Here is a 23,575-nt window from a genome sequence, read left to right as displayed (position 1 = left end):
GGCAGTTCAGGCAGCATCCAATGAGCTTTGAAATCGACATTTCGGGCAAAAGCCCTTCCTTTTGATGAAGGGCTTTTGCCTGAAACGTCGATTTCGAAGCTCATTGGATGCTGCCTGAACTGCCATGCTCTTCCAGCACCACTAATCCACAACTTGGAAATGTGGCAAGTTAGGGAAACTCAGCAGGTCTCGAAGCATCTGTGGAGAAACAGGAGCTAATGTTTGGAGTGCAGTGACCCTTGGTGACTATTGGTCCCTGCGGGTCAAGGCCACATGGCTTGCAGCAGTTCACCACCACCTTCTCGAAAGCAACTAGGGATGGGCAGCCGACACTGGCCCGCGAAGTTACTGGGGGAACTGGAGCCCAATTCCCGTCTTGTGTTCTGCGCCATTATTTACAAACCCCGAGCGTCAAGAAATGACAACACCACTGCTCCTTTTTTAAATACCTCATTTATTTTTCTTTTGTTTAAAATTGTTTTGATTTTTTAAATTTGTTGTTTCAAATGTGATCACTGCAAAGTCGACCACAAGCGTCTGAAAACAAAATAAAATAAAAATAATTGTGATTAATCTCATCACTTCGAACAACGCTGCAAATGCGTTAATGCATAAAATAGCCGGGCGGTGGTGGGTTGCTGATGTGAGGGAGGGAGGATGAGGAGGAAACAGAGGGTATATAAAATCAATTCTAATACCACTAACAGTTTACAGGAAGGCGCAGGCTTAAATGGCACCACATACACGGATGCAACAATGCAATGATAGGAATGATTTTGCTCTCATTTATATATATAGACATATATATATATAAAGTCAGTGTTGCCACCAGGAAGTCTTGCACACTGGCGAATTAAACGAAGCAGCCAGCACTTTTGAGATGTCCCTTAAATTTGAGCTAGTCCCTGTAACCAGCCTGGTCAGATCGCTCCAGAGAAAACCCGAGATTCCCAACAGAAACGGTACATAATGAATAAGCTCCGGGCATTTTATAACTTTGAATTGGGGGGGGGGGGGGGGGGGGAGCACAGATATCCCCCCCCGCCAACTTTAATGAGGGAAAAGGGGGCTTCACTCGTGAAATATCCTTCCCTTCATGGTAACTTAAACCCTAGTGACAACAGAGATTACGTTTGATTTTTACGAAAACACACCATTAAGTGACATACACAACAAACTTGTACAAAGGGATCTCTTTGTAAATCAGCCGAGTCCAGTTACTACAATGAGAAAAGGAAGTTTTTTTTCACTGCTGTGAGAAGTATTGTAAATGTCACACACAGTTTAAACCCAGCGGTTCTCAGCGAAGTCCTTGTAGAAAAGCTTAGTTTAAAAATAAGTCAGAAAGACCTTCCAACCCCAATGGAATTTTTCTCCCTAAGTATTCCTTTTTTTTAAAAAAAATCTCAACTTTAAAAAAAAGCTGACGAGGAGTTAAAATCCAAAGGGTGGCAATCTTTGAGACCAGACTTACTGCTTGGTCAAATAAAAACTCTATCTAAAACTTCACCCCCGTGCCATACAGCTAATTATTTGGGAATGTATTACAGATTATAATAATATTGCGCCGAGTGGTCCGTTGTAAATTGAGCCAAAAGGCGAGAAAGAGAATTTAGAAGCCGCGCGAGCAAGTTTTTTGAACTGGGATCGAAATCAGAGCGTTAGACGAGTCAGGCACCCAAGGGGGGCAGAAAGGAGACAGACATTGCGATGAGCGTGGGGTCGGCAGGGAGAACACAAGAGTTTGTTTCCGCCTGGAGTGTGCCTTTCTGAACTGGCCACACTCACCTGAAACAGGGGACTGGCTCCACCAATATCAGGGACGGCTCTCTGGGCTTTGTCCAGGGGTGAAGGGGTGGGGTAAAATGTACTTACTCCCTCATTTCAACTCAGGCAGACGGAGCTGTTTGAACGAGGAGCTGCTGAGTCAGATTGAACTAAGAGATGTTCCAACACTTGCTGTTTTTAATACTCAGGAGAGGTATTTTGACAAACGCCAGCAGCGGATTTTGTTCAGTTTTATTGAAACCCGAATACTGGGCGGGGGAGTGGAAGAGAAATTAAAAAAAATCTTTTAACGTGCTATTCGAAAAAAAAAACCCACGTCTATTTTGGGCGAAAGTTTTTGGTTCATTTTACGAGATATGATATTTTAAATGCACTGCTCACATTTTAAACAGCATCCCTTCTGTTGGGTCCGGTGGTAAATGTTGTTGGGTTTAGTCTCCCCGCTCACTGTATGGTACAGTTTATTTTAAACATCCGTTCGAAGCTTATGGAGGGGAAGTTGGCTGCTATCAAATACCCATGGGCATTCAACACGGTTCAATACTGACGGCTTGAATACTGCATTTTCAGCTATTGCTATTCATTGATTGAGGGGGTCGGCTGTTTCGGGTAAGGAAATGTTATTACAGTGCATTTTTATATATATATATATATTATATATATAGATTTATGTATCACACTCCTACTAAACAAACCATTCCATTTGTCAACCTGGAGCTAGGGATGCCATAAGCCAATGGACTATTTGCCTTTTCAATAAGGACAGACTACGTTCATCAGCCAATCTCAGACGTGATAATGCAGACAGCAGCTGGATTCCTCCTCACTGAACTAACCACTCCTTTTAATTAAAGGAAACATTTCTGATGTAATTTAACCAGCATCATTCCAAGCTCTGGAAAATCACAGTTACAAAGTGCAGGAGTTGCAACTCTTGTCTTTTACAGTGCTTAGCTGTTTATTGTAAAACCAATACAGGAAATAAACCTGTCAAAGTAATAATGCCTTTCATGGGTCCTCTTTAATCCATTCTCGACTTTAGACTGAACAGAACTTGACTGTAACATCATGCAATGGTGGTGCAAGTTAGGTTTCACAAGATTCCATTCATTTGGTTAATACTATTTTTTAAACTACATGCAATATCCATAATACAAATTCTTCTTTCACCACTGGGGAGGATGTGCGAATATGTTCAAGCTATACACAGCACCAAAGAGAGAGAGAATGGTTGTAGGGGATGGCAGTGAAGGTGTAAGAGGAAATGAAGATGGGTTGGGGGGGTGGGGGTGCAGGGCAGGGTGGTAAATTGAACAAAGCAGCACTTTTAACAAGAGACAAAACTTGTGGAACGCAGGAGTGTTAACATAAAGTGGAATTCTTAAGAAATATTATCTCTCTCCCCTTCTGAATTGCACATGGACGATTCCTCTCCCAGCCTGCAGAACTCTTAAAGTGGGTCTATTAAGAGCAACAAACACTCTCAATCACATAGCAACTTGTAAAGAACCTTCAGCAACCAGCACCTCACTGTGCCAAAATGACAGATGTCAATTAGCAATAGGGTGGTCAGGGCGATTAAGCAATTTCAGAGAAAGTAAATTCAAAACAGTGGAAACAGTGAAATTCTCACCCTTCGGCCCACAGCAGCAAGACTCTCCACAGTCGTACACTTCAAGACAATATTTGTTATTAAAACTAAAGTGTGGGAAATTCTGGCAGCCCATAGGTTAAAAGGTACAAAGTAGTGCAGTCTGAAACAATGGCAGCTGCAGTGCTAAACTGCACAGTGTATGTGCCCATGTCATGCAGCAATAAAGCAGGAACTGGAGGATAAATGGCAAATATGGATTTGACTATAATCTCTACCTGGGTTACTTTCTGCAGACTGATTAACTTAGGTGATTGATAAGCCATTCACAACTCAGTTAAAATCTATCCAGACTTTAAGACAATTTTAACCTAACTTGGCCATTAGAAATCAGAAGTCAAGAATAATATTTGGTAGGCTGTGGAAGAGGTGAGTCACCCAGGTGGCTGACTTGGTGAGTGGTAAGCAGCTACCCTGCAGAGTTTGTGTACCTGCCCAGTGAAAGGAAACTAGTCAATAAGGTCTTTAAGCAGAAGGGAGATTACAGAAGGGTGAACCAATCTAGATGCTCTAGATTGGTTCACACCCCTTCTAGAAATTGCATGTCAGCTCATTCTTAGAGCTTAGACTGCATTCAGCCTTGGCAGCCAAGACCATGATATGGGCAAATTGGAAAACCTGGCAAAGGCAGCAAGAGACTGATGTGCCCAAGCAAAAGGTTACAGGACCACATCACCACTCTTTAGACTCTGCTGAATATGGGCGACAAGAGAATATTTAATCTTGCCCCATACACCAAAGGCAGAATTACAGACATGTCTGAAAGAAGTTAGGTGCATCTTAATAACTCTCTCCAACAGTGGTATAAGCAAGGTACCACATCTGATCTGTATGGGATCTGTCGTTATCTCCAGCTGATTGAAGAGTTCCATTAACACAAGCTTGACTTTAAACAAGTCAGCATCTCTGCCATTCTCCAATCTCTGTGATAAGCTATAGGGTCAGTGTCTGATGGACTCTCCCTAGAGATTTCTTTAGCTATCACAAACCTGAGTGTGAAGTACCAAACCTGATATTGGCACAAAAATCAAAAAGAGGGATCTATCTCATAGGCACCTTTTTAAAGCTTCAATACTATCTGGCCGATAATATAACAAATTGGAAAGTAGATGCCATCTTGAGGTTCATGTGTTACTGAAAGTGGAAAACTGAAGACGTACATCTTTGGAGCTGCCAGTGATTGTGGTTAATGGCTTGGTCAGGGAACTGTGGAAAGATGTGGACGTAATGGTGCAATTAAGAACTTCAGTTGATTGAGTACATCATTGGCCACTGGAGGAACAGGATCAGGAGGTGAGGACAAGTACATTTTAATCAAATCTCCAATCTTCAGTCAGTCAATAAATTATAAATGCAGTGGAAATCCAACCAGGGCTTTTAACTGTATAGAACTCTCAACTTCTTGTCCGTCTTTAAATCATTGGGCTACCGAGAGCAAATGGGTCATACATAAACATGGGTGTCTCCATACCAAACGTCAAACTTATACACAGATAAAGCAAAGTCAGTATATCAGCCATTATGAGCTCAAGTGGAGGTGATCAAAATGCCAAATGAAGTGATCACCCTGCCCTCTGTATCTCATCCTCCCTTTCCCAAGAAGTTAGCCATACTTTGTTCTTCTTCCATTTGGGGAATTTTGAACTTATAGTTGGGAGAGAATGGGAACAGCAGGCAAGGAAGTATTTGACCTTTCTGAAGCATGAGCCAACTCCACACTGCCTGGTCTAAACCCCAAGAATGGGGAGGAGGGGAAAAGTGCACCTTGCATTACAAGTGACTCACTCACACATCCAACCCATGTCAAGTCACAATATGCAAAGTCATCATTCCTGTCCTGGACCCCTATCCTGTCTCCCAAAGCATATAGAATTTTCCAAACTTGATTTGCATCCAATTAACACCATCACACTTACTTGAATCAATTCAAAAATGAGGCCAGTGTTAACATTAAAGGGAACGGTCTCTTAAAAGTTACTACACATTTTTTTTCAGACATGCTAAAAGGAACCAAAATTGTCACAAATCATATTTTATTACCCCACACTGGGTATAAAGAGGACTGTGTCTTTGGTTATCTTTTCCATGACTATTTTCTATCCTGATGATTTTTCTGAAGATGTCCTGCAAGCTGGATTCACAGTACTGGGTCCATCATGTCACAAAGAGTCACAAGGAAGAGCAGATGAGATTCCTTGCAACTCCCATTTTCTAATCTTAAAGCACAATTTCTTCCAAATGTCATAACCCTTTAGCTTTGCTCTATTTTTACATATCATTGCAGTTTCTTTTCCCAACAGATCTAGGGCCTGTAGGACTTTCTCTGTGTAGCTCAGCACTTCTATAACCAAGAATGTCTTAGCTTGTTCATACATCTGTGGCAGACACTGGAGGCCATCACTATTATAAGTGTCTGCTTGTTACTCATATTACAAAATAGTGCAATGTTTCAAAAGTATTCATAAATAACTCCAAACCCCCTTTTTTAATATACAGAAATGTTTAGAGACACACTGAGATGGCACTCCAAAAATTGCCAATTCTCTCATCTGGGAACAAAACAAAAAAAAAGTCATTTTCGTATAGGTCGTTTCTAATACAAAAATACTCCTGCCTCCACATGCAGTTTTCTCATTTGACATATTGCAGGTTCTTCAAACATAAAATTTTGTGCAAATGTTTCTTTAAAGTTAAGTGAGATAATTAAAGACAGCATTTTACATACATTGCTTAAACTAAGGTCTCTTTTTAAAGGAACACAGAGTATTGGAACTTCCTTATCTAAAGTAGTTCAGTAGAACTACCTGAAGCCTTATGCTTGATGTTCGATTCAGATGTGACATAGCTAAGTATTAACTTTATACAATTGGGTGGGGGTGGGTGGGGGAGCAGAGGAGGAAGGAGGAGCAAGTGTGGCTGACCATGCTCTCCCACTCCCCGCTCACCTGGGCCCCCTGGTTTGAGTTGAAGTGCACAGAGTGGGTCTCAGAAGGGATGTCCGGTCTTTTTGTCTTTGCTGTTCCGGACAACTGTACTCTCAAGGCCATGGTTCTGAGGGTGCTGCAGTCTGTTGCTGCCCATCACGGAGAGGACGCCGTGGTTCTGCTGGTGCTGGAAAAAGGTCGATCCAGGGTAGTGACCTATGACCTCATTGTAAGTGGGCGGGGGTCCTTCCATTCGGCCATTGTTGCTGTAGCTGGTAGCACTGATTCCAGAGTTACTGCTTGGTGGGCAGGGCCCACTGTTGTAAATTGACGTGTCTATCAGGTCGCTGTCAAAGATAGTCCTGTTTGGGGGTGCTCGGACTGACTCACGGTTCAGTTCCATCTGCTGCTCAGGGTCACGGAGCTGGAGGGTACATGGCCCCTGGTAGGGAGGGGGCTCCTCACCGTCTGACAGAGAGATGGTGGGGGGCAGGTCAATCTCATGCTGCAGGTAGGGGTAAGTGGGCTGAAAACGACTAAACCGATCTCGTTGTAGGAAAGACGGGACCGTCAATCTGTCTGTCGACCTGGGTGTGTAGATCTGCTGCTGAAAGAACAAAAAGACACAGTCACATAGTTACTCCCCACAAGAGCATCTAACAGTTATTGCACTGACAAGCTGAAAACTGTATGCCAAACAAAATGCCCAAAATTAAAACTAGGATGTAAAAATACACGTGATCCCATTAAGCTCTAATTTAAGGTGACTGAAATTTCAGTTATCCAGGGCAAAAGTTAATACAACCAAACTTGCAATTCTATCCCGCCTGACGTGATCTTGTCACACCCCAACTCATTTTAATACCAAATAACTTTTTCTTTTGAAGTGTACATAATGGGAAAATGCAATTGCTAACTTGTGCACACCTAGATTTCAAAAACAATGTCATGAGGTCAGATGTGGGGATGATTGCACATTGTTCAGCACCATTCGTGACTCCTCAGGTACTGAAGCAGTCCATGTTCAAGTGTAGCAAGACCTGGACAATATCCAGACTTGGGCTGACAAGTGGCAAGTAACATTCATGCTACACAAATGTTTGGCAATGACCATTTCCAATAAGAGACAATCTAACCATTGCCTCTTGACAATGGCAATACCATTGTTGAATCCCCCACATAAACATCCTGGGGGTTACCAGCAAGCAGAAGCTGAACTGGACTAATCATAAGTACTGTGGCTACAAGGATAAGTCAGTGACTAGGAATCTTGCAATGAACACTCACTTCCTGACTTGCCAAAGCCTGAAGAACTTATATCAGCATTTTACTGACATTGGTTGAGAGAGAAAGTATTGGTCAAGGCACTGGTGAGATTTCCATGTTCTTCTTTGAACAGTATGATCAGATTGTTCATGTTCATAGAGGGGGAAGTCAGCTGCTGTGCAACACTCCTCAACATCGATTTTGTATTCCGATGTTCTGGATTGAGGCCTGAACATCCTCCTGCCTCACGGACACCACTAACTTCTGAGACAGGGGAAACACATACTGAATGGGCAGCTGTTTCACTTGGACTCAAAAGATTGCTTGTTGCACTGTGCTGGGTGAAGCTTTTACAGAGCTTCAGGCTAATGTCACAAAGTACAGTTGCTCTGCTGGAAATATTGGTCAATGTAAACTACGGCTACTGCTACATTCATGACCATCTCCTCCACAGCCTGCATACCTAACCCCTACACAGCCAAGCAGCCACCTTTATCATAGTGTTGCGTGTGTGACGAGACTATGACTGAAGACAGGTGTTACAAACCACAAGCATCAGATCTAGGCATCTCTGGATTGGCTGTAACTACTTTATACTTGTTTCACCTACTCCAGGTACAAATTATAATCATCTAGGCTCAGTGCAGGGTGCTGGCAACACTCCGTCTCATTCCCTACCATTTGAAACTGAATATACGACTGCAGTCAGTTTTGCATTTGTCCTGACTAATGAGTCAGTGCAGTGAATTTGCTGAGGCAGTCTAAAATAAAGTTCTGTATCTATATTTATGTCATTCACAGGCTCAGCTCAGGATGTGATGAAGAGATAGTCTCCCCAGTGCCCTGGCCAATATTTAATCGTTCAAACAACATCATTAAAAACAGATTATCCTGTGGTGCATGGGAGATGATAGACTGAAATGTACAATTAGGTGGAAGCGAGAATTAGACCTTGCAGTCTTACCTCTGGCATTCCCCCTGCTGACACTGTGCTGTCTGAAGGCCCCAGGCCTCCCTCCCATACAATGAACAGGGTGATCAACAGCAACCTACAGTTTTGTGAAATTAATAACACAAAATATCATCAGAAGCCAATCAGCACTCTCTCAAGTACGGGCAGTCCGGAAATATCACACTAACCAATAACGACCAGCTGGTGAGATTTTTAATTCATTGTGACTAGTTGCTCCCACAGTCTGTCAAAAACCTGTCTTAGCCAGGAGTCCAGCCTTCAGGGTACAGCCCAAAGTCAGGAAAAATAATGCACAGTGGCAGGCACTCCAGCCCTCAGGGTGACAGCATCATCTTTCAGGCAAATCATTCAGAAAAGCTCCATCTGTAGGTCAAGTGTCTCAACTTTGGCTGTCCAAAACCTAAACTTTATTTACAGTTGCAAATCGTGGATTTTGGTTATTGTTAGGGGAGTATAACAACTCACTGGCCTGTTAATTAATTAATTAAATTAACATTAAGCAATTCCAGACTTGGATCAGAGGATGCCGGTTTTGAGACACTGCCCCTGGCTAAATCCCACGGCACAATTTGTATTAGTGCAACAGTATTCCTCCCAGGGCTTTTGCCAATAACGTTACTTCAATTACCAGCCTTAAAAAAGAAAGATTATCTGGTTTGTTTCACATTGTTGTTTGCGGGAGCATGTTATGTGTAAACTGACTGCCATGTTTCCAACATTACAATAGCGACTACGCTGGAGAAAACAAGTGTTTGTGACTGTGAAGAACTGGGAGACACTTGATTTTCCTACCTATGATCAAGATGTTGACACCTAGGACTGAAATTTCATGCACTGACATGGTTAGATGCAGAAAAGCAGGGCAAAGCTCTCACTACTGTGCATGAATCTATTTTAATAGTTTTGACAATTCCAGTTTCTCCACATCAATTACTCTGGGGCCAAATTTCTCATACAGATTGCATTGTAGATACAATTTTCATTTTTAATTCACCTGTGGGACGTTGGTGTCACTGGCTCGCCAGCATTTATTACTCATCCCTGTTTGAGAAGGTGGTGGTGAGCTGCTTTCGTGAACTGCTGCAGTCCACATGCTGTAGGTAGACCAATAGTGCCCTTAGGCAGGATTGTGACTTGGCACAAGTGAAGGAATAGCAATATATTTCCAAGTCAGGATGATGAGTGGTTTGGAGAGGAACTTGCAGTTGGTGGTGTTCCCAAGTACCTGCTGCCCTTGTCCTTCTAGATGGAAGTGATTGTGGGTTTGGAATGCGCCTGTCGTATCTCCAATTTCCTCCAGCCACCTTTATAATCTATTCTTAAATCGCAGCACAGGTCATTGTTTCATTTTAAACAACAGCAGAGTAATCCATAGCCTGACACTCTGGACCTTACGTTGAATTGCACCTTTGACACATGCTCAAGATTAGATAACATTTTGCGCTGAATCAGGAACTACACTCGATTCCCAAGTCCCCTACAAAGTGAGCAGTGACTAATCCAAATTGGGGGGAAAAAGCACACAGGGTGGGGTGGGGTGGGGTGGGGAGGGAGAGAGAGATGGGAACTAAAGGAGGGCAAAAAAAAGAGAAAGTGAAGAAGAGTGTGAATGAGACTATGTTAATGAGCGAAAGTCACACACTGTTCTAAGACATGACTCGATTGTTTTGTTCGTTATATTATCCAGGTTGGAAGGCATGTTCTTCAACTATTGAATATATCTGAATAACAAGGTTTTCCACCACCCCTGCTGACAATAAAATGAATCCTAATGTGACAGATATGATGAGGTTGAGCACAAGAGCTCAGTGTGGGAGGAACAGTGAACTTGGGAAACAGTGCATTTTTCAGGCCTTTTATCTTTAAGAAAAGCAAAGTGACTGTCGGAACAAATTACTGCAGATGCTGGAATCTATACTGAAAACAACAAGCAGTGGAGATGTCTTAGCACAGATTCAGCAGAGTAAACTCTCACCTTGGCTTCCTGCATCAGTCACTATCTATTCAGTGAGAAATTTCCCTTCCCCATAATTCATATTGGTTATTGTTGAGTGCTCTGTAAACTTGGGAAGTAGTAATGACGACCAAAAGACTTTAGCTGACCCACAAAAATGCATGCCTAACCAAGCTCAGATACTTCGGCCAATTAAAACCAAAACAAAAAAAATGTAACTTGCTACAACATTCACACAAATGGCTGGCAAAATAGCAGGAAGTTGTTGTCTTATTTACCAATCTTATCTCACCTCCCCCACAACACATCTCCCAATGTAAAAAGTACAAGAAATTAACTCTGACTTGCCACCGAGAGAGTGTACATCGAGGAAGTGATGCAATGACCTTGCTCGCTGTCTCAGTTTTGTGGCTAGATTTTGTTTTATGTTTGTTCATGGGATGCACAGGCATTCATTTCTCATCCCTGATTGTCTAGAGAGCCGTTTCATGTTGGCATGCCTCTGGAGATGTATGTGGACCAGGACAGCAGGACGGGAAAGGACAGACTCCCTCCCAGAAGTAGATTAGTAAACCAGATGGGGTTTTTTGGACAATCTACACTGGTCACATGGTGACCATTAGGCTAAATGTTTTACTTTGATTAAAAAAAAATTAGAATTAAAATAAAGCTGGACTGACAAAGGCCATGTAACCACAGTTGGTTGTTGCACAAACCCACCTGGTTCACTCATGTCCTTTAGGGAAGGTATTTTGCTGTCCTACCCTGGTCTGGCTTCCAGACTCACAGCAACTCTGGGCAATCAGGGATGGGACGCAAATGCTGGCCGAGCAAATGCTGGTGAACAAATTAAAAAAACACACACAGCATGAGGCTTCTTAAATAAAGCTAATCCTTTCCTTAATCTAAAAGGGTTTTTTTTGGCAGTGCAATGAGACCAATAATATTAGATTCCCCTAGCAGCCTCCCCATCATACAACTCATACATTTACGAGAAATACAGACAATTGAAAAACTACTTGGTTGAACAAGTATTTTGACTGTACAAAAATTGTTAAGGAAGCTGGCCAGCAAGTCATGGCGAAAGAAGGATCTGAATTTGTTGAGCCATTCTTAACCATATAAACAAAGCCTTGAATATTCTTTCACACTGTTTACCTTCTTTATAGACCTTTACTGAACACAATTATTTCTGAAAAGCAGGCAGGAGGAGGAGTGCCCGTAGACCAGCTTATGAATAAATATTGCTTATTATTATGAATAATAAGCAATGGCTAATCATTTCCCGTGTCGCCAGTAGATGGCACCATTGCTCCAGGGTTGTACCTACAGAGACATCATGGGGGCAGAGACACAGTTTGCAGACGACTAGGCTACACAGTGGTGATCAGCAAATGCAACGTGAACAGGCTGCTCAATGTTTATCTGAAATTCTGCGCCTTTGTTGCACAGAGGCTGAAAAATATAGAGTACTAAGTGAAAAGGTCATCCAGTCGCTGAATGATGTTACATCAACTCCCATTTCCAAGCATTTCTCCCACCCAGCCTCCAAACCCAGTGACAAGATAATTGGTGGAAAGCTGTCAGTGAACATAGCTTAATTGACTAAAAAGCAGGTCAATGTGGACAGAATAATTTCATTTTGCACCGAGTGGTCACTCTCAGGCCATTCTGGGCAGCTATAACTGTAACAGCACTGCAGAAACAACCATGTGCCAAATGTTCACTGTTCAGGGCACCCTAAGCCAGGAGGTCCAGGTTAAAGTCCCACATGCTCTAGAAGTGTGTAATAAAATATCTGAACATGTGGATGAGAATGATACCTTCAAATCCCACCAAGGTGCAGTGGTCATGTCCCTGGGCCCGAAAGCCTGGCTTCAGATCCTATCTGCACCATGGGTGTGCCATAACCAGTGTGCACAAGCTGACCAAAACTTCTCTCGACATGCACGTGGCTAAGCACGAGCGCACACCAGATCTTCGCTGCAAAATAGTTACCATGCTGGGACAGCTTCTCACATAGATCTATCACACGTCTCGCTCTAACAGAAAAACCTGTGATGCTTTAGTGACAAGTTTTCCAATGTTTAATTACTCCACTCAGCTCAGGCTGTGTTGCCGGGGAGCAACTTGAGTTGAGCCTGCAGAAGCCCACCAATCCCTACTCTCAGTGTTTGGGAAATAGTCAGTCAGTCGGAGTGCCAGCATATTCCTCTTCGAAAGCAATGATATGAAAAGCATGCTTGAAATTTGTATTAATGCGTTAAAGCGGTCAGAAACGTACAAATTCCTCTCACACACTTTCTAATATCAAACAACAAAAACGGTTCAAATCATTTCCAATTTGCATCTTCACCAGCAGAAAGTATTGTCTGAACTGCTCAGAGATTCACACTGAAAAAGGACAGATATACTGTAGTCTGAATGGTCATGCAGACCAACTAACCAGGATTAGCTTCAAATCAACCAGGAGGACCTCAGCTTATTAGAGTGACTCTGGGGAGACACTTAACGTTTCCTAAAGGACCAGCCATGGATCAGGATTCCTTGGCAAGCTGTATCAACAAGTATTTTTCTTAAACACAAAACACCATTCCAGTCCACGCACAAGTGCAAAAGTGTAGACTCGTATTAACCCAAGGGTGAACTGGGAACTTCTTTTCACTTGGGGGACCTAAATGAGGCTGAGCTATTTAACCTGGTCATCCAAAGGCTGGATTAGAAATCATAAATTTAAAACCTGTCTAATTTCAGTTTACAGCTGAGAGAAGAGAGTGCTGCTGAACAAAGAGACCTTGGAGTGCAGGTTCATAGCTCCTTGAAAGTCGAGGCGCAGGAAGATAGGATAGTGAAGGTCGTGTTTGGTATGCTTTCCTTTATTGGTCGGAGTAGAGTATTGAGTACAGGAGTTGGGAGGTCATGTTGCAACATTGGTTAGGCCGCTTTTGGAATACTGTATGCAAATCTTAGCTCTCTGTTATAAAAAGGATGTTGTGAAACTTGAAAGGGCTCAGAAAAGATTTACAACGATGTTACCAAGTTGCCAGAGTTGGAGGATTTGAGCTATAGGGAGAAGCTGAATAGGCTGGGGCTGTTTTCCTTCGAGCATCGGAGGCTGAGGGGTAACCTGATAAAGGTTTATAAAATCATGAGGAGCAAGAATTGGGTAAATAAGCAAAGTCCAGAACTAGAGGGCATAGGTTTAGGGTGAGGGGGGAAAGATATAAAATGGACCTAAGGGGCAATGTTTTCACACAGAGGGTGGTATGTGTATGGAATGAGCTGCCAGAGGAAGTGGTGGAGACTGGTACAATTGCAGCATTTAAAAGGTATCTGGATGGGTAGATGAATAGGAAGGGTTTAGAGGGAAATGGGCCAAATGCTGGCAAATGGGACTAGATTAGGTTAGGATACCTGGTCAGCATGGATGAGTTGGACCAAAAGGTCAGTTTCTGTGTTGTACATCTCTAGGACTCTATGAGCAGGGTATAGGAGACAGAAGTCAGAAGTTCATCCAAAACTACAAAGGGATAACAACCTCTCCAGCAGGATCAGGGCAGACAGCAAAGTGGCTGCATCACTACACCCTTACCATGAAGCAGGTGTGTGTAAAAACAAGAGTTCTGTGGAAAGGTCACTCAAACGTTAACTCTGATTTCTCTTCACCGATGCTGTCAGACGTGCTGAGCTTTTCCAGCAATTTCTGCACGTGTATGTGTTCCTGTATGTTGCAACTCGATGTGAGCTGGTGGTACAGTGAATACATCAGGAGTCCTCATGGCACAGCATAAATCCCAACCTTTTAGCCAGACTATGGGTCAAAGCCTCCTAGAATCAAGCATTGCCTGATCTCTTGCTAACTCTGTCCAAATGCAAAGGTTTGAAGAAAAACGCAACAAACTTTGTGGCTATACTCCCAAAGACCACTGGCTACAAAGCAATGGGACAACAGGAGATTTGACAGTGTAAAGGGCACTGCCAGGTACTTGACCCATGATTAATTTGATGTAGTTAATGAGGACACTCCACTTTGCATTACAGGTTGGTGGCTCAGTGATTAGCACTGCTGCTTCACAGCGCCAGGAATCCGGGTTCGATTCCAGCCTCGGGCGACTGTCTGTGTGGAGTTTGCACATTCTCCCTGTGTTTGTGTGGGTTTCCTCTGGGCGCTCCGGTTTCTCCCATAATCCAAAAGATGTGCAGGTCAGGTGAGTTGGCCATGCTAAGTTGCCCATAGTGTTAGGTGCATTAGTTACAGGGAAATGGGTCTGGGTGGGGTACTCTTCAGAGGGTCGGTGTGGACTCGTTGGGCCGAAGGGCCTGTTTCCACACTGCAGGGAATCCAGTCTAATCTCTGAGCGTACTGATATACTTTAGAAAGCTGTCTACTGCAGAGGAGCAGAATTGGATGGAAACTTGGCTGTGTTTGTTCTTTCTCTAAAGATAACGGAGACAGGAGGTGACAATCTGGTGTTTCTCAACAGAGAGTGGGGTGTACACTTCCCCCATTCAGAGAGAGTGGGGTGTACACTTCCCCCATTCAGAGAGAGTGGGGTGTACACTTCCCCCATTCAGCAGTCTCCTCCTGCTGGTTATTTGTCAAAATGACAAGCCAGGTGCAGCTGCACTGACCTGGGAACTGAGACACTGAGGCACTGATTCACCTGCTTTCACTCGGTGATGCTCTGAGAGTGACTTGTCACTCATACACCAGAATGTCCTGCCTGAGGACCCAGATACCAAGGAGCTGTCATCTCTCTGCCTTGCCCACCTCAGCACTGATTAATGGAACTGTCACATTGATCAATTCTTCCTGTGTAAACAGCGCAGGACCCACTGTTCAAATGATGAAGTCATTTGTTACCTTCAGGTTATTGAGAGGAGGCTGTTTTTACACATGAACGCTAGTATTTAGGTCACTTTTTGATTTCATGATGCACAGGAGCAGCACAGATTTGTGCCTGCCAGTCTGTCATGGTTCCACACAGCTTCCTGTTCCAGGATCTCTGCTAAATCTCACTGCTCGTGGCCAACACACCCAGACGTGGGTCAGTGCAGGCTGGGAGGGGACAGCAGGCAGAGAAGTGATGACCAGTGTATACTGGTCAGCAGCACCTCACTAACCAACACCACCCACTGACAGGAGTGCTGCACGGACATGCAGGGCGCTATTGAGGGCGCACTGACATCCTTTGTGATGCCATCCATGCACTGGCTCTTTCCCAGGACAGTTTTCCCCCTCCATTCTCCTCACTACAACATCTTTCAGGAGGTCCAGACCAGAAAGGGATAGGGTATGCAAAGAGGAGGACTGAGCGAGTGATGGAGTTTAGTGAGTGTGAAGGTAAGCAAGCATTAACCTTATCGAATTGCACAGGCAGGGCACCACAATTCAGATCTTATCCACTCCAGATCCCTCTCCTTGGTGCCACACTACATTGACTCCTACTTACATACGCACAATTTTCAGAGGCCAACAGCAACAAAGTTGGCCAATTTTAAACCTCACCTGCAGGAATGAGGCAGTTCTATTAGGGTGCAAACATCTCCGTCTGAGAGCGGGAAACTAACAGAGGGAGTGCTGCCCTGTCAGAAACAGTGCCTATTGGAGGAGCCAATGATGAGAAGCTCCATCTGTCCTCGGTCATGTGGGGGAAAGATCCCATGGCTCTATGTTAGAGGAGAATGGGGAAGGTTCTCGCTCAGTGCCCTGGGCCACAGTGTTCCACCACCAACTTCAGCAAAGTGCAGGCTGGTCATTTGTGGGGCTTTCCTGGCTACCAGCATTTCCGACATTATTTAAAAGACTCAATTTATAACAAAGCACTGGGAGATTGAGGTTGTGATTAACGCCACATAGATGCAATTGTTTTTTTTCTTTCATTTCCTGCTAATGCACAGATTATCCCATGCATTGAAGTAACTGGCCATGATGGGTTTTACCCTCAGGCCCAGTGTCTCTCTGATCCTGTGCACTAACCTGCAATCTATTGGACCCACATGATGGCTTTCAAAAGTGTAATCTGCTTCTTACCGACTGCAACGCATCTTCTTGCCTCCTCATGTGGCTCTGTCTGTTTATTAAAGACCGTGTGGAGAGTTTGTAGTGGTTAAGCAGGCAGGTAATCACCACGACCATCACGATCATTACCACCACTATCACAATGATCTGGACAAACTCCAACTCAGCTGCAACAGAACAACAAAAAAGGCAACATGAGAGACAGCAGACAAGTAAGGTCATCTGGACAACAGCAAATGCACATACCGAGGAAAATCACCATACAGGCCTTTTGGTCCAACCTGTCCCCACCAAACGTAATCCCAACCACTAGTCCCACCTGCCTGCGCTTGGCCCATATTCTTTTGAACATTTTTTATTCATGTCCTTATCCAAATCTCTTTGAAATGTTTTAACTGTACCCACGTTCACCACTTCACCTGGAAGTTCATTCCACACACAAACCATTCTGTGTAAGAAAAATAAATTGCCCCTTATGGTTTGATAACTGTTCGAAACCTAGACGCAAATCTAGAAATGAGCCTGAATCTCAGGAGCAGCTACAAGATTTACGTTACTCTCAGTCCATCATTTTGGAATTCTGTGAAAGCCAACCATTAGATAGAGATGGATTTGTGTATGTTGGAAAATTAAACAGCTCCGTTACAAAGTGCTCAGACTGCCTGCCACAGCAGTGTGTGCGCTGGTGGTAAATGGTCACAGGACCTTGGAGGTGGGCTGTGAGCTCTTGACTACCTGAGTGAAAGAGCTCTTTCCATAACTCTATTGTCACCTCAAAAATGGTTTGAAGGGAGATTGAGGAGCAGGTGGCCTCTGTTGGTTTCTGATTGCCTTCACTGGACGGAAGGGGAACCACTCTGGAGCTACAGGAAGACCTTGTTTTTAAAAAAGGTACCAGATTCGGGCAGCCGTCCATGCGGAAGCTGGGGTTTTCAGAATGGTGCTTTTAAAATTGATTAGGAGAAAGTGAGGACCTGCAGATGCTGGAGATCCGAGTCGAGAGTGTGCGGTGATGGAAAAGCACAGCAGGTAAGGCAGCATTGAGGAGGAGGAGGATTGACGTTTCGGGCATAAATGCCTTTCAAATTGATGGACATCTTCCATTTTCAAAACACCATTTTGCCCACTACTAGCCACAAAAAAATTCAATTTTAAATTGGGAGTGCGGCAACAACTGCTCATGTTTACGCAGCCAAACATTACAAAGTTCTTCCAGAGCAATCAGATACCAAAACAGTCGAAACATGAGAGCAGGCCATTCAGTCTTGAGCCTGTTCCACTATTCACTACAATCATAGCTGATTGTCCAACTCAGTCCCCTCTTACCTCTTTGTCCCTTTACCCTTTTGCTGGCTTTAGTCTGAGAGTATATATATCTTCTTCTTGGAAACATTCAATGCTTTGGCCTCAACTACTTTCTGTGGAAGAGAATTCCATACGTTCACCACTCTCTGGGTGGTGACATTTCTCCTCATCTCGGTCCGAAAATGGTTTACTTCATATCCAGAACCCTGGTTCTGTACTCTGCAGCCATCAGGTACATCCTCCTTCCATTTACCCCGTCAAGTCCTGTTAGAATTTTACAGCTTTCTATGAGATTCCACCACCCACCCCACCCCCACAATTCTTCTAAACTCCAGTGAATATAGTCCTAACCAATCCAGTCTCTCTTCATAGGTCAGTCCAGCCAGCTCAGGAATCAGTCCGGTAAACCCTTGACGCAACTCCCTTCGTAGCCAAACATCTTTCCTCAGATAAGGAAAACTGCACACAATACTCCAGATGTGGTCTCATCAGAACTCTGTACAATGGCAGCAAGATATCCCTGTTCCCATACTTGAATCCCCTCACTATGAAGGCCAACATACCATTTTCCTTCCTCACTGCCTGCTGCACCTCCATGCTTACTTCCAGTGACTGGTGACCAAGGACACTCAGGTCTCATTACATTTACCCCTTTCCCAACCTATTACCATTCAGATAACAATCTGCCTTCCGGTAAACTGAAGTGATATTATCCCAGGCAGCCAAGAGCTTGGTTAAACAGGTTGTATTTTAAGGAAATCTTCCAGGCAGAGAGCAGGACGTGGAGGGGACACATGGCTTGATGATAATGATTTATTGTCACTTGTATGGTACAATGAGCAACACAGTAAAATGCCTCAACTGTTGCCACAATCTGGCACCATTTGAATATTAAGAGAAAAAAGAAATAAATGAAAGAACGTCCATCTTCATTCAGTCCTCTCCACCGTGAATCCTGAGACCTGAGCCATCCAATCAATGACACCTGTGCCACTCTTCAGGTGCCATCTTAGTTGTTGGGCCCACCTCACTAACATGGCCGCCGATGGCAGGTCCCATGCTTGGGGCCTGCGTAGCAGGGTGTGTCGCTGCCAATGCTGCACTGTTAAAACAGGACAACTGCTGGGATCTCAGAAGGCAGTAATGCTGCTTTCCCCTGGTCTGCAAACAAACCCCCACAAAAGCTGCACTCCAGCAGTGTTGCATTACTAACTACATGGTGCTTTACTTGTGTAGCCAAATGCAGTTCCCAGCCATAATTACCATCTGTGTGCAGTTAACAGATCATGGCAAGAATTTTAAGTGGGGATGGGGGAGAAAGAAAACCTTCTCTTTGAAGAGAGGGGTGAAACTGATCCTAAACATGCGCATTAAGACATTAACATGCATCGCACAGTGCAGCATCCTAGAGAGAAACCGCGTATCTGTTTATTGCGGTGGAAATCTAGAACACTGTCCCCCAAATGTTTCAGAATGGAGATTAGTTGTAAAGTTATGAATTAGCATAGAGTTAAGGCAGATAAAAGGAGGGGAGATACAGATTGCCACAGCTAATGGAATCACAGACCAGACTTGGGAAGGAGCTCTGTTTCTGTCCCTGCCAATGTCTCTGTGTCACACACAGGTTTCAATGCTCAGACTCCCCCCTTTACCTGATGGTCCATCCCAATGACTGCATATTGCTGACTTTAGGAGTTTTAAGTGAGACAGCCGATTGCATCACAGACTAGGAGTTGTGTTTCCAGAGGGCATGGTACAGTACAAAAAGTGTCACAGGGAGAGTTTTGTTGCGAGGACGACTTTGGAAGTTGCCAGGATTGATCAGAAGCACAAAGACTAGGAATTATTTACTAGGAGGTAACAACAATGACTGCAGATGCTGGAAACCAGATTCTGGATCAGTGGTGCTGGAAGAGCACAGCAATTCAGGCAGCATCCGAGGAGCAGTGAAATAGACGTTTCGGGCAAAAGCCCTTCATCAGGAATCCTGATGAAGGGCTTTTGCCCGAAACGTCGATTTTTGCTGCTCCTTGGATTATTTATTGGAGCCACATCCACAATTTGAAATTTACCAGAAGTTCACCAGGTAACAGGGGTACCCTGTTGGGAAGATGAGCAACACTGGGATAGTTCCGAGAGGGGGATTGGAAAAATTGCCTCGGCAATATCCATTCCTTTTCCCTCAGTATCCTTGTTTGCATGTCATTAATCCCTGAAAGACCATCTTCCTCAAGAAATGTTTGGTATATCCAGTATTTCTACTGCACCCACGTTGGTAACAACAGATGCAAAAATATCCACTTAGTAGCTCAGCCATGCATTCTGCTTGCAATGCATTGATATTACTTTCAACCCTTGAACAGCTGACCTACTGTCAACTATCCTTTCAAAATTTAGGTTTATTTAAAAAAAAAAAATTTCTTAAACCCCATGTTAGCTTTCTAAAAATACTAGGTTCTCTCTTTAGTTTTTTTTTACATCACTGAACTTTTAGTGTTAATATGAATCTATATTCTGCTTCATGTTACTTGCTGTTACCATCCAAAGTGCTCTGACTTTGACTGCCTTGCCTTTATCCCTTTTGGGAATATACCTTAACTGTAACCAAACTATCCATATTTCACATTAGCTTTGCTTGTCATTCTTCGATTCCAATTTAATTGGCAAGGCACAATTCTCACAGGCAGGAAAGTGGCATTGAGGATCATCAGATCGGCGAAGAACTCATTGGACGGCAGAACAGATTTGATGGGCTGAAAAGCCTACTTCATTCTTACTACTTACGATCTAATTAAAATTGGCCCTCATCCAATTATGTATTGTTTTTACTCTGAACTGCTCCTTTCCCATTGCATGATAAAGCTGGGGCTTGCTATAATTGCCATTCTCTTAATAATGTTCATACAAAGAAAAATAAATTGGTTTGGGCCATTGTAACATTTGACAGAAACTTAATATTGAAATACCCGCCAACGCAAAACAACAATTTGTATTCGTTTACTCATTAAAATGCTAACAATAAACACAGACCATCCTCTTCCCCACTGTGCAAACTTCATGAAATATTTAAAGTGTGACTGCAGAGAATGAGCTGGGTGCAGGGACCGAGTGAAATGCAAGTCCTAGCAACAGCTGGCACACTATAGTCTCTCCACCACCACCATTAACATTGCCTCACCTGTGTATTACTCATGAGTTACATCAATTTAACACCCTCCTGACCAGTGTCCTAAAATGAACTGGACCAGACCTCAAAATATATTAGAAAAGGTAGCCTAGACCTTTTCTTCTTGTAAAGGTAAATGTCAGGTGCTGTGTTCCGGATGCAATTCAATTGGTCGAACTGTATGACATTAAGCAAAACATAAATTTATTCAAACACAATACAACAAAACACAGAAGACCTTGGAATAACTTAACTCTGTTGGAAACCTTTAATGGAGAGAGTGTGGGAGACACAGACACAGACACCTTCCAATTCTGCATGAAACCCCAGCAAAAAGTGAAAGTAAAAATCCTGGTTCTGTGAGAGCTTGAACACACCCACTCAGGCTGCTTCTATTGTTCCAACTTAAAAACTTCAAGGCCTCACAATCTTATCTTTTCATTGACTACTCCGTGCCTGTCCCTCAATCTCACTCAAAAAAAACCCCTCAAAGTTGCAGCATTGTCACAGTCACACCCGCTCCTCTGCAAGCTTCAGCTTATCCTGACTGACCCAGAATCCCTTTCATCCACCCACCCTGTACTCTTCAACCATTAGTTTTTCTTTGGACATTGCATCAGATTATAAAATGCCCATTCTTGCTTTCAACACATTCCCAGGCCTCATACAACCTTCCCCATCTTTCATCTGCTTCAGCCCCACAACCTTCCAAAGCGCCTGGTGGCTGTCCAATTTTGGCCTCTTTCAATGCCCTTCATTTCAACTGCCTCATCTTTTGGTGAACATGCTTCCAGCTGCCTTAGCTCCTTGAGGAGGGAATTCTCTCCTCTTTTGCAACACTCCTGAAAGCCTTTAGCTTTAACAAAGCCTTTGGCCACCAGCCCTAAACATTTCCTTGTGTTTTGGGACATTTTGTGGTGGTAAAAAATATAGAGGTGCTATACAAATACAAGTTATTGCTATTGGATTAGGGAAGGCCAACATAAGAAGTCCATCAGTTCCCTGGACTGATCATTCTGTGACTTGGGGAGATTAAACAAACCTGGCTTGTACAATGCTAACCACACAAGTTTTTTTTTTAGAAAATACATCGATAGGATGAGGGCATCGCTAGCCAGACCAGCATTTATTACCCATCCCTAATTGCCCAGAGAGCAGTTAAGAGTCAGCCACATTGCTGTGGGTCTGGAGTCACATGTAGGCCGGACTGGGTGAGGATGGCAGATTTCCTTCCCTAAAGGACTTAGTGAACCAGATGGGTTTTTCTGACAATGAACTCATGGTCATCATTAGTCTTTATTCCAGATTTTCTTTTAATTGAATTTAAATTCCACCATCTGCTGTGGTGGAATTGAAACCCAGGTCCCAAGAACATTACCTGGATTGACAGTCCAGCAATAATACCATTGCCTCCCCTGATATTCTATGGTTTGTGCTTTCTGAGAGTTGAGGGGTGAAATTACTGAAACAGGATCACAAATTCAGCAGCAGATACAGCAGCTGAATGCCCTGTTCAGCCTCCAGATTGGGTGGGTAGTACCAGCACACCATTACCATTCCTAGATTCAGCACCATTGTCTCAGCTAAACTTCAAGACCCTGAAACAATGCCCCACATGTGCACTGCTACACACCACGTTCCACAGGAGCTATATGCTAGAAGGTGTATAGCAGACAGAACTATAGCCTGACTGAAAGGCAGGTAACTTAAGCATCCTTAAATAAGATTTATGAGCTAAACATTGGCTCATGGTACTACTGTAGTTTAGTTTGGGATACCTGGTAGGCACGGACGATTTGAATCAAAGAGTTTGTTTCCATGCTATACGACTCCATGACTACAATAATTCACTTGACTGGAGATCCCTGGCTCTGGGGATGCTAAACTATTCCCTGGTCAATTCTGCGTTCTAACCTCAAAGTGTTTGAGTTGGGAAATTGTTGTCATTACAGCAGAGAATGTGGAGGACTAATCTAATAGAAGCCTTTGAAATTTATGAAACAAAAGGACCATTTGGGTCACTGCAGGAGAGTTGTTTCCCCTCCTGGGTAAGGACCAGATGCAATAGCGGTAGTCATTAGTTAATCCAATAAGGAATTCAGGAGAAAATGTGCCTTCCAGGGACTGGTTAGAAACTGGAAATCATCATCACATGGAGTCAAAAAGCATGAATGTGCTCAAGGGGCAGTTGAAATGATTGGTTGATTGGGTCAGATGAAGGTAAGTAGATGGAGGTTGGTTAGAAACATAGAATAGAATCACAGAATCCCTGTAGTGCAGATAGAGGCCATTCGATTCATCGGGTCTGCAGCAACCCTCCGCAGAACATCTCATTCCCCCTGCAATTACCATGGCCAACACACCAAGTCTGCACAATCCTGGACACTAAGGAGAAACTTAGCATGGTCAATCCACTGAAGCTGCCCATCTTCATGTGGAGCATAGCCCCTTAGCAGACCTTGCTGGGCTGAATGGGAATTCCTAATTCCAGGTAAAACCATCAGGTGCACAGTAAGGGGGGGGGGG

General features: G+C 43.6%; 1 protein-coding gene across 2 annotated transcripts in view; it reads right to left on the bottom strand.

The window, feature by feature from the left end:
* Positions 1–434: 434 nt before the first annotated feature.
* The window catches only part of LOC122559987 (protein TMEPAI-like), a 97,854-nt gene continuing 74,713 nt past the window's right edge, over positions 435–23,575 (bottom strand). Inside the window, exons 2-3 of one of the 2 annotated variants that reach the window (XM_043710113.1) lie at positions 16,591–16,745; positions 435–6,970 (exon numbers count right to left, since the gene is read on the bottom strand). In XM_043710113.1, the coding sequence (XP_043566048.1) occupies positions 6,425–6,970; positions 16,591–16,745 (701 nt within the window). In that variant the 3' untranslated portion in view covers positions 435–6,424. The remainder of the gene's footprint in view (positions 6,971–16,590; positions 16,746–23,575) is intronic. The other variant, XM_043710114.1, reaches the window with a different exon arrangement.

This window comes from Chiloscyllium plagiosum, chromosome 20 (genome assembly GCF_004010195.1).
Source record: "Chiloscyllium plagiosum isolate BGI_BamShark_2017 chromosome 20, ASM401019v2, whole genome shotgun sequence".
Lineage (NCBI taxonomy): Eukaryota > Metazoa > Chordata > Chondrichthyes > Orectolobiformes > Hemiscylliidae > Chiloscyllium > Chiloscyllium plagiosum.
This window is presented reverse-complemented; position numbering and strand designations above follow the sequence as displayed.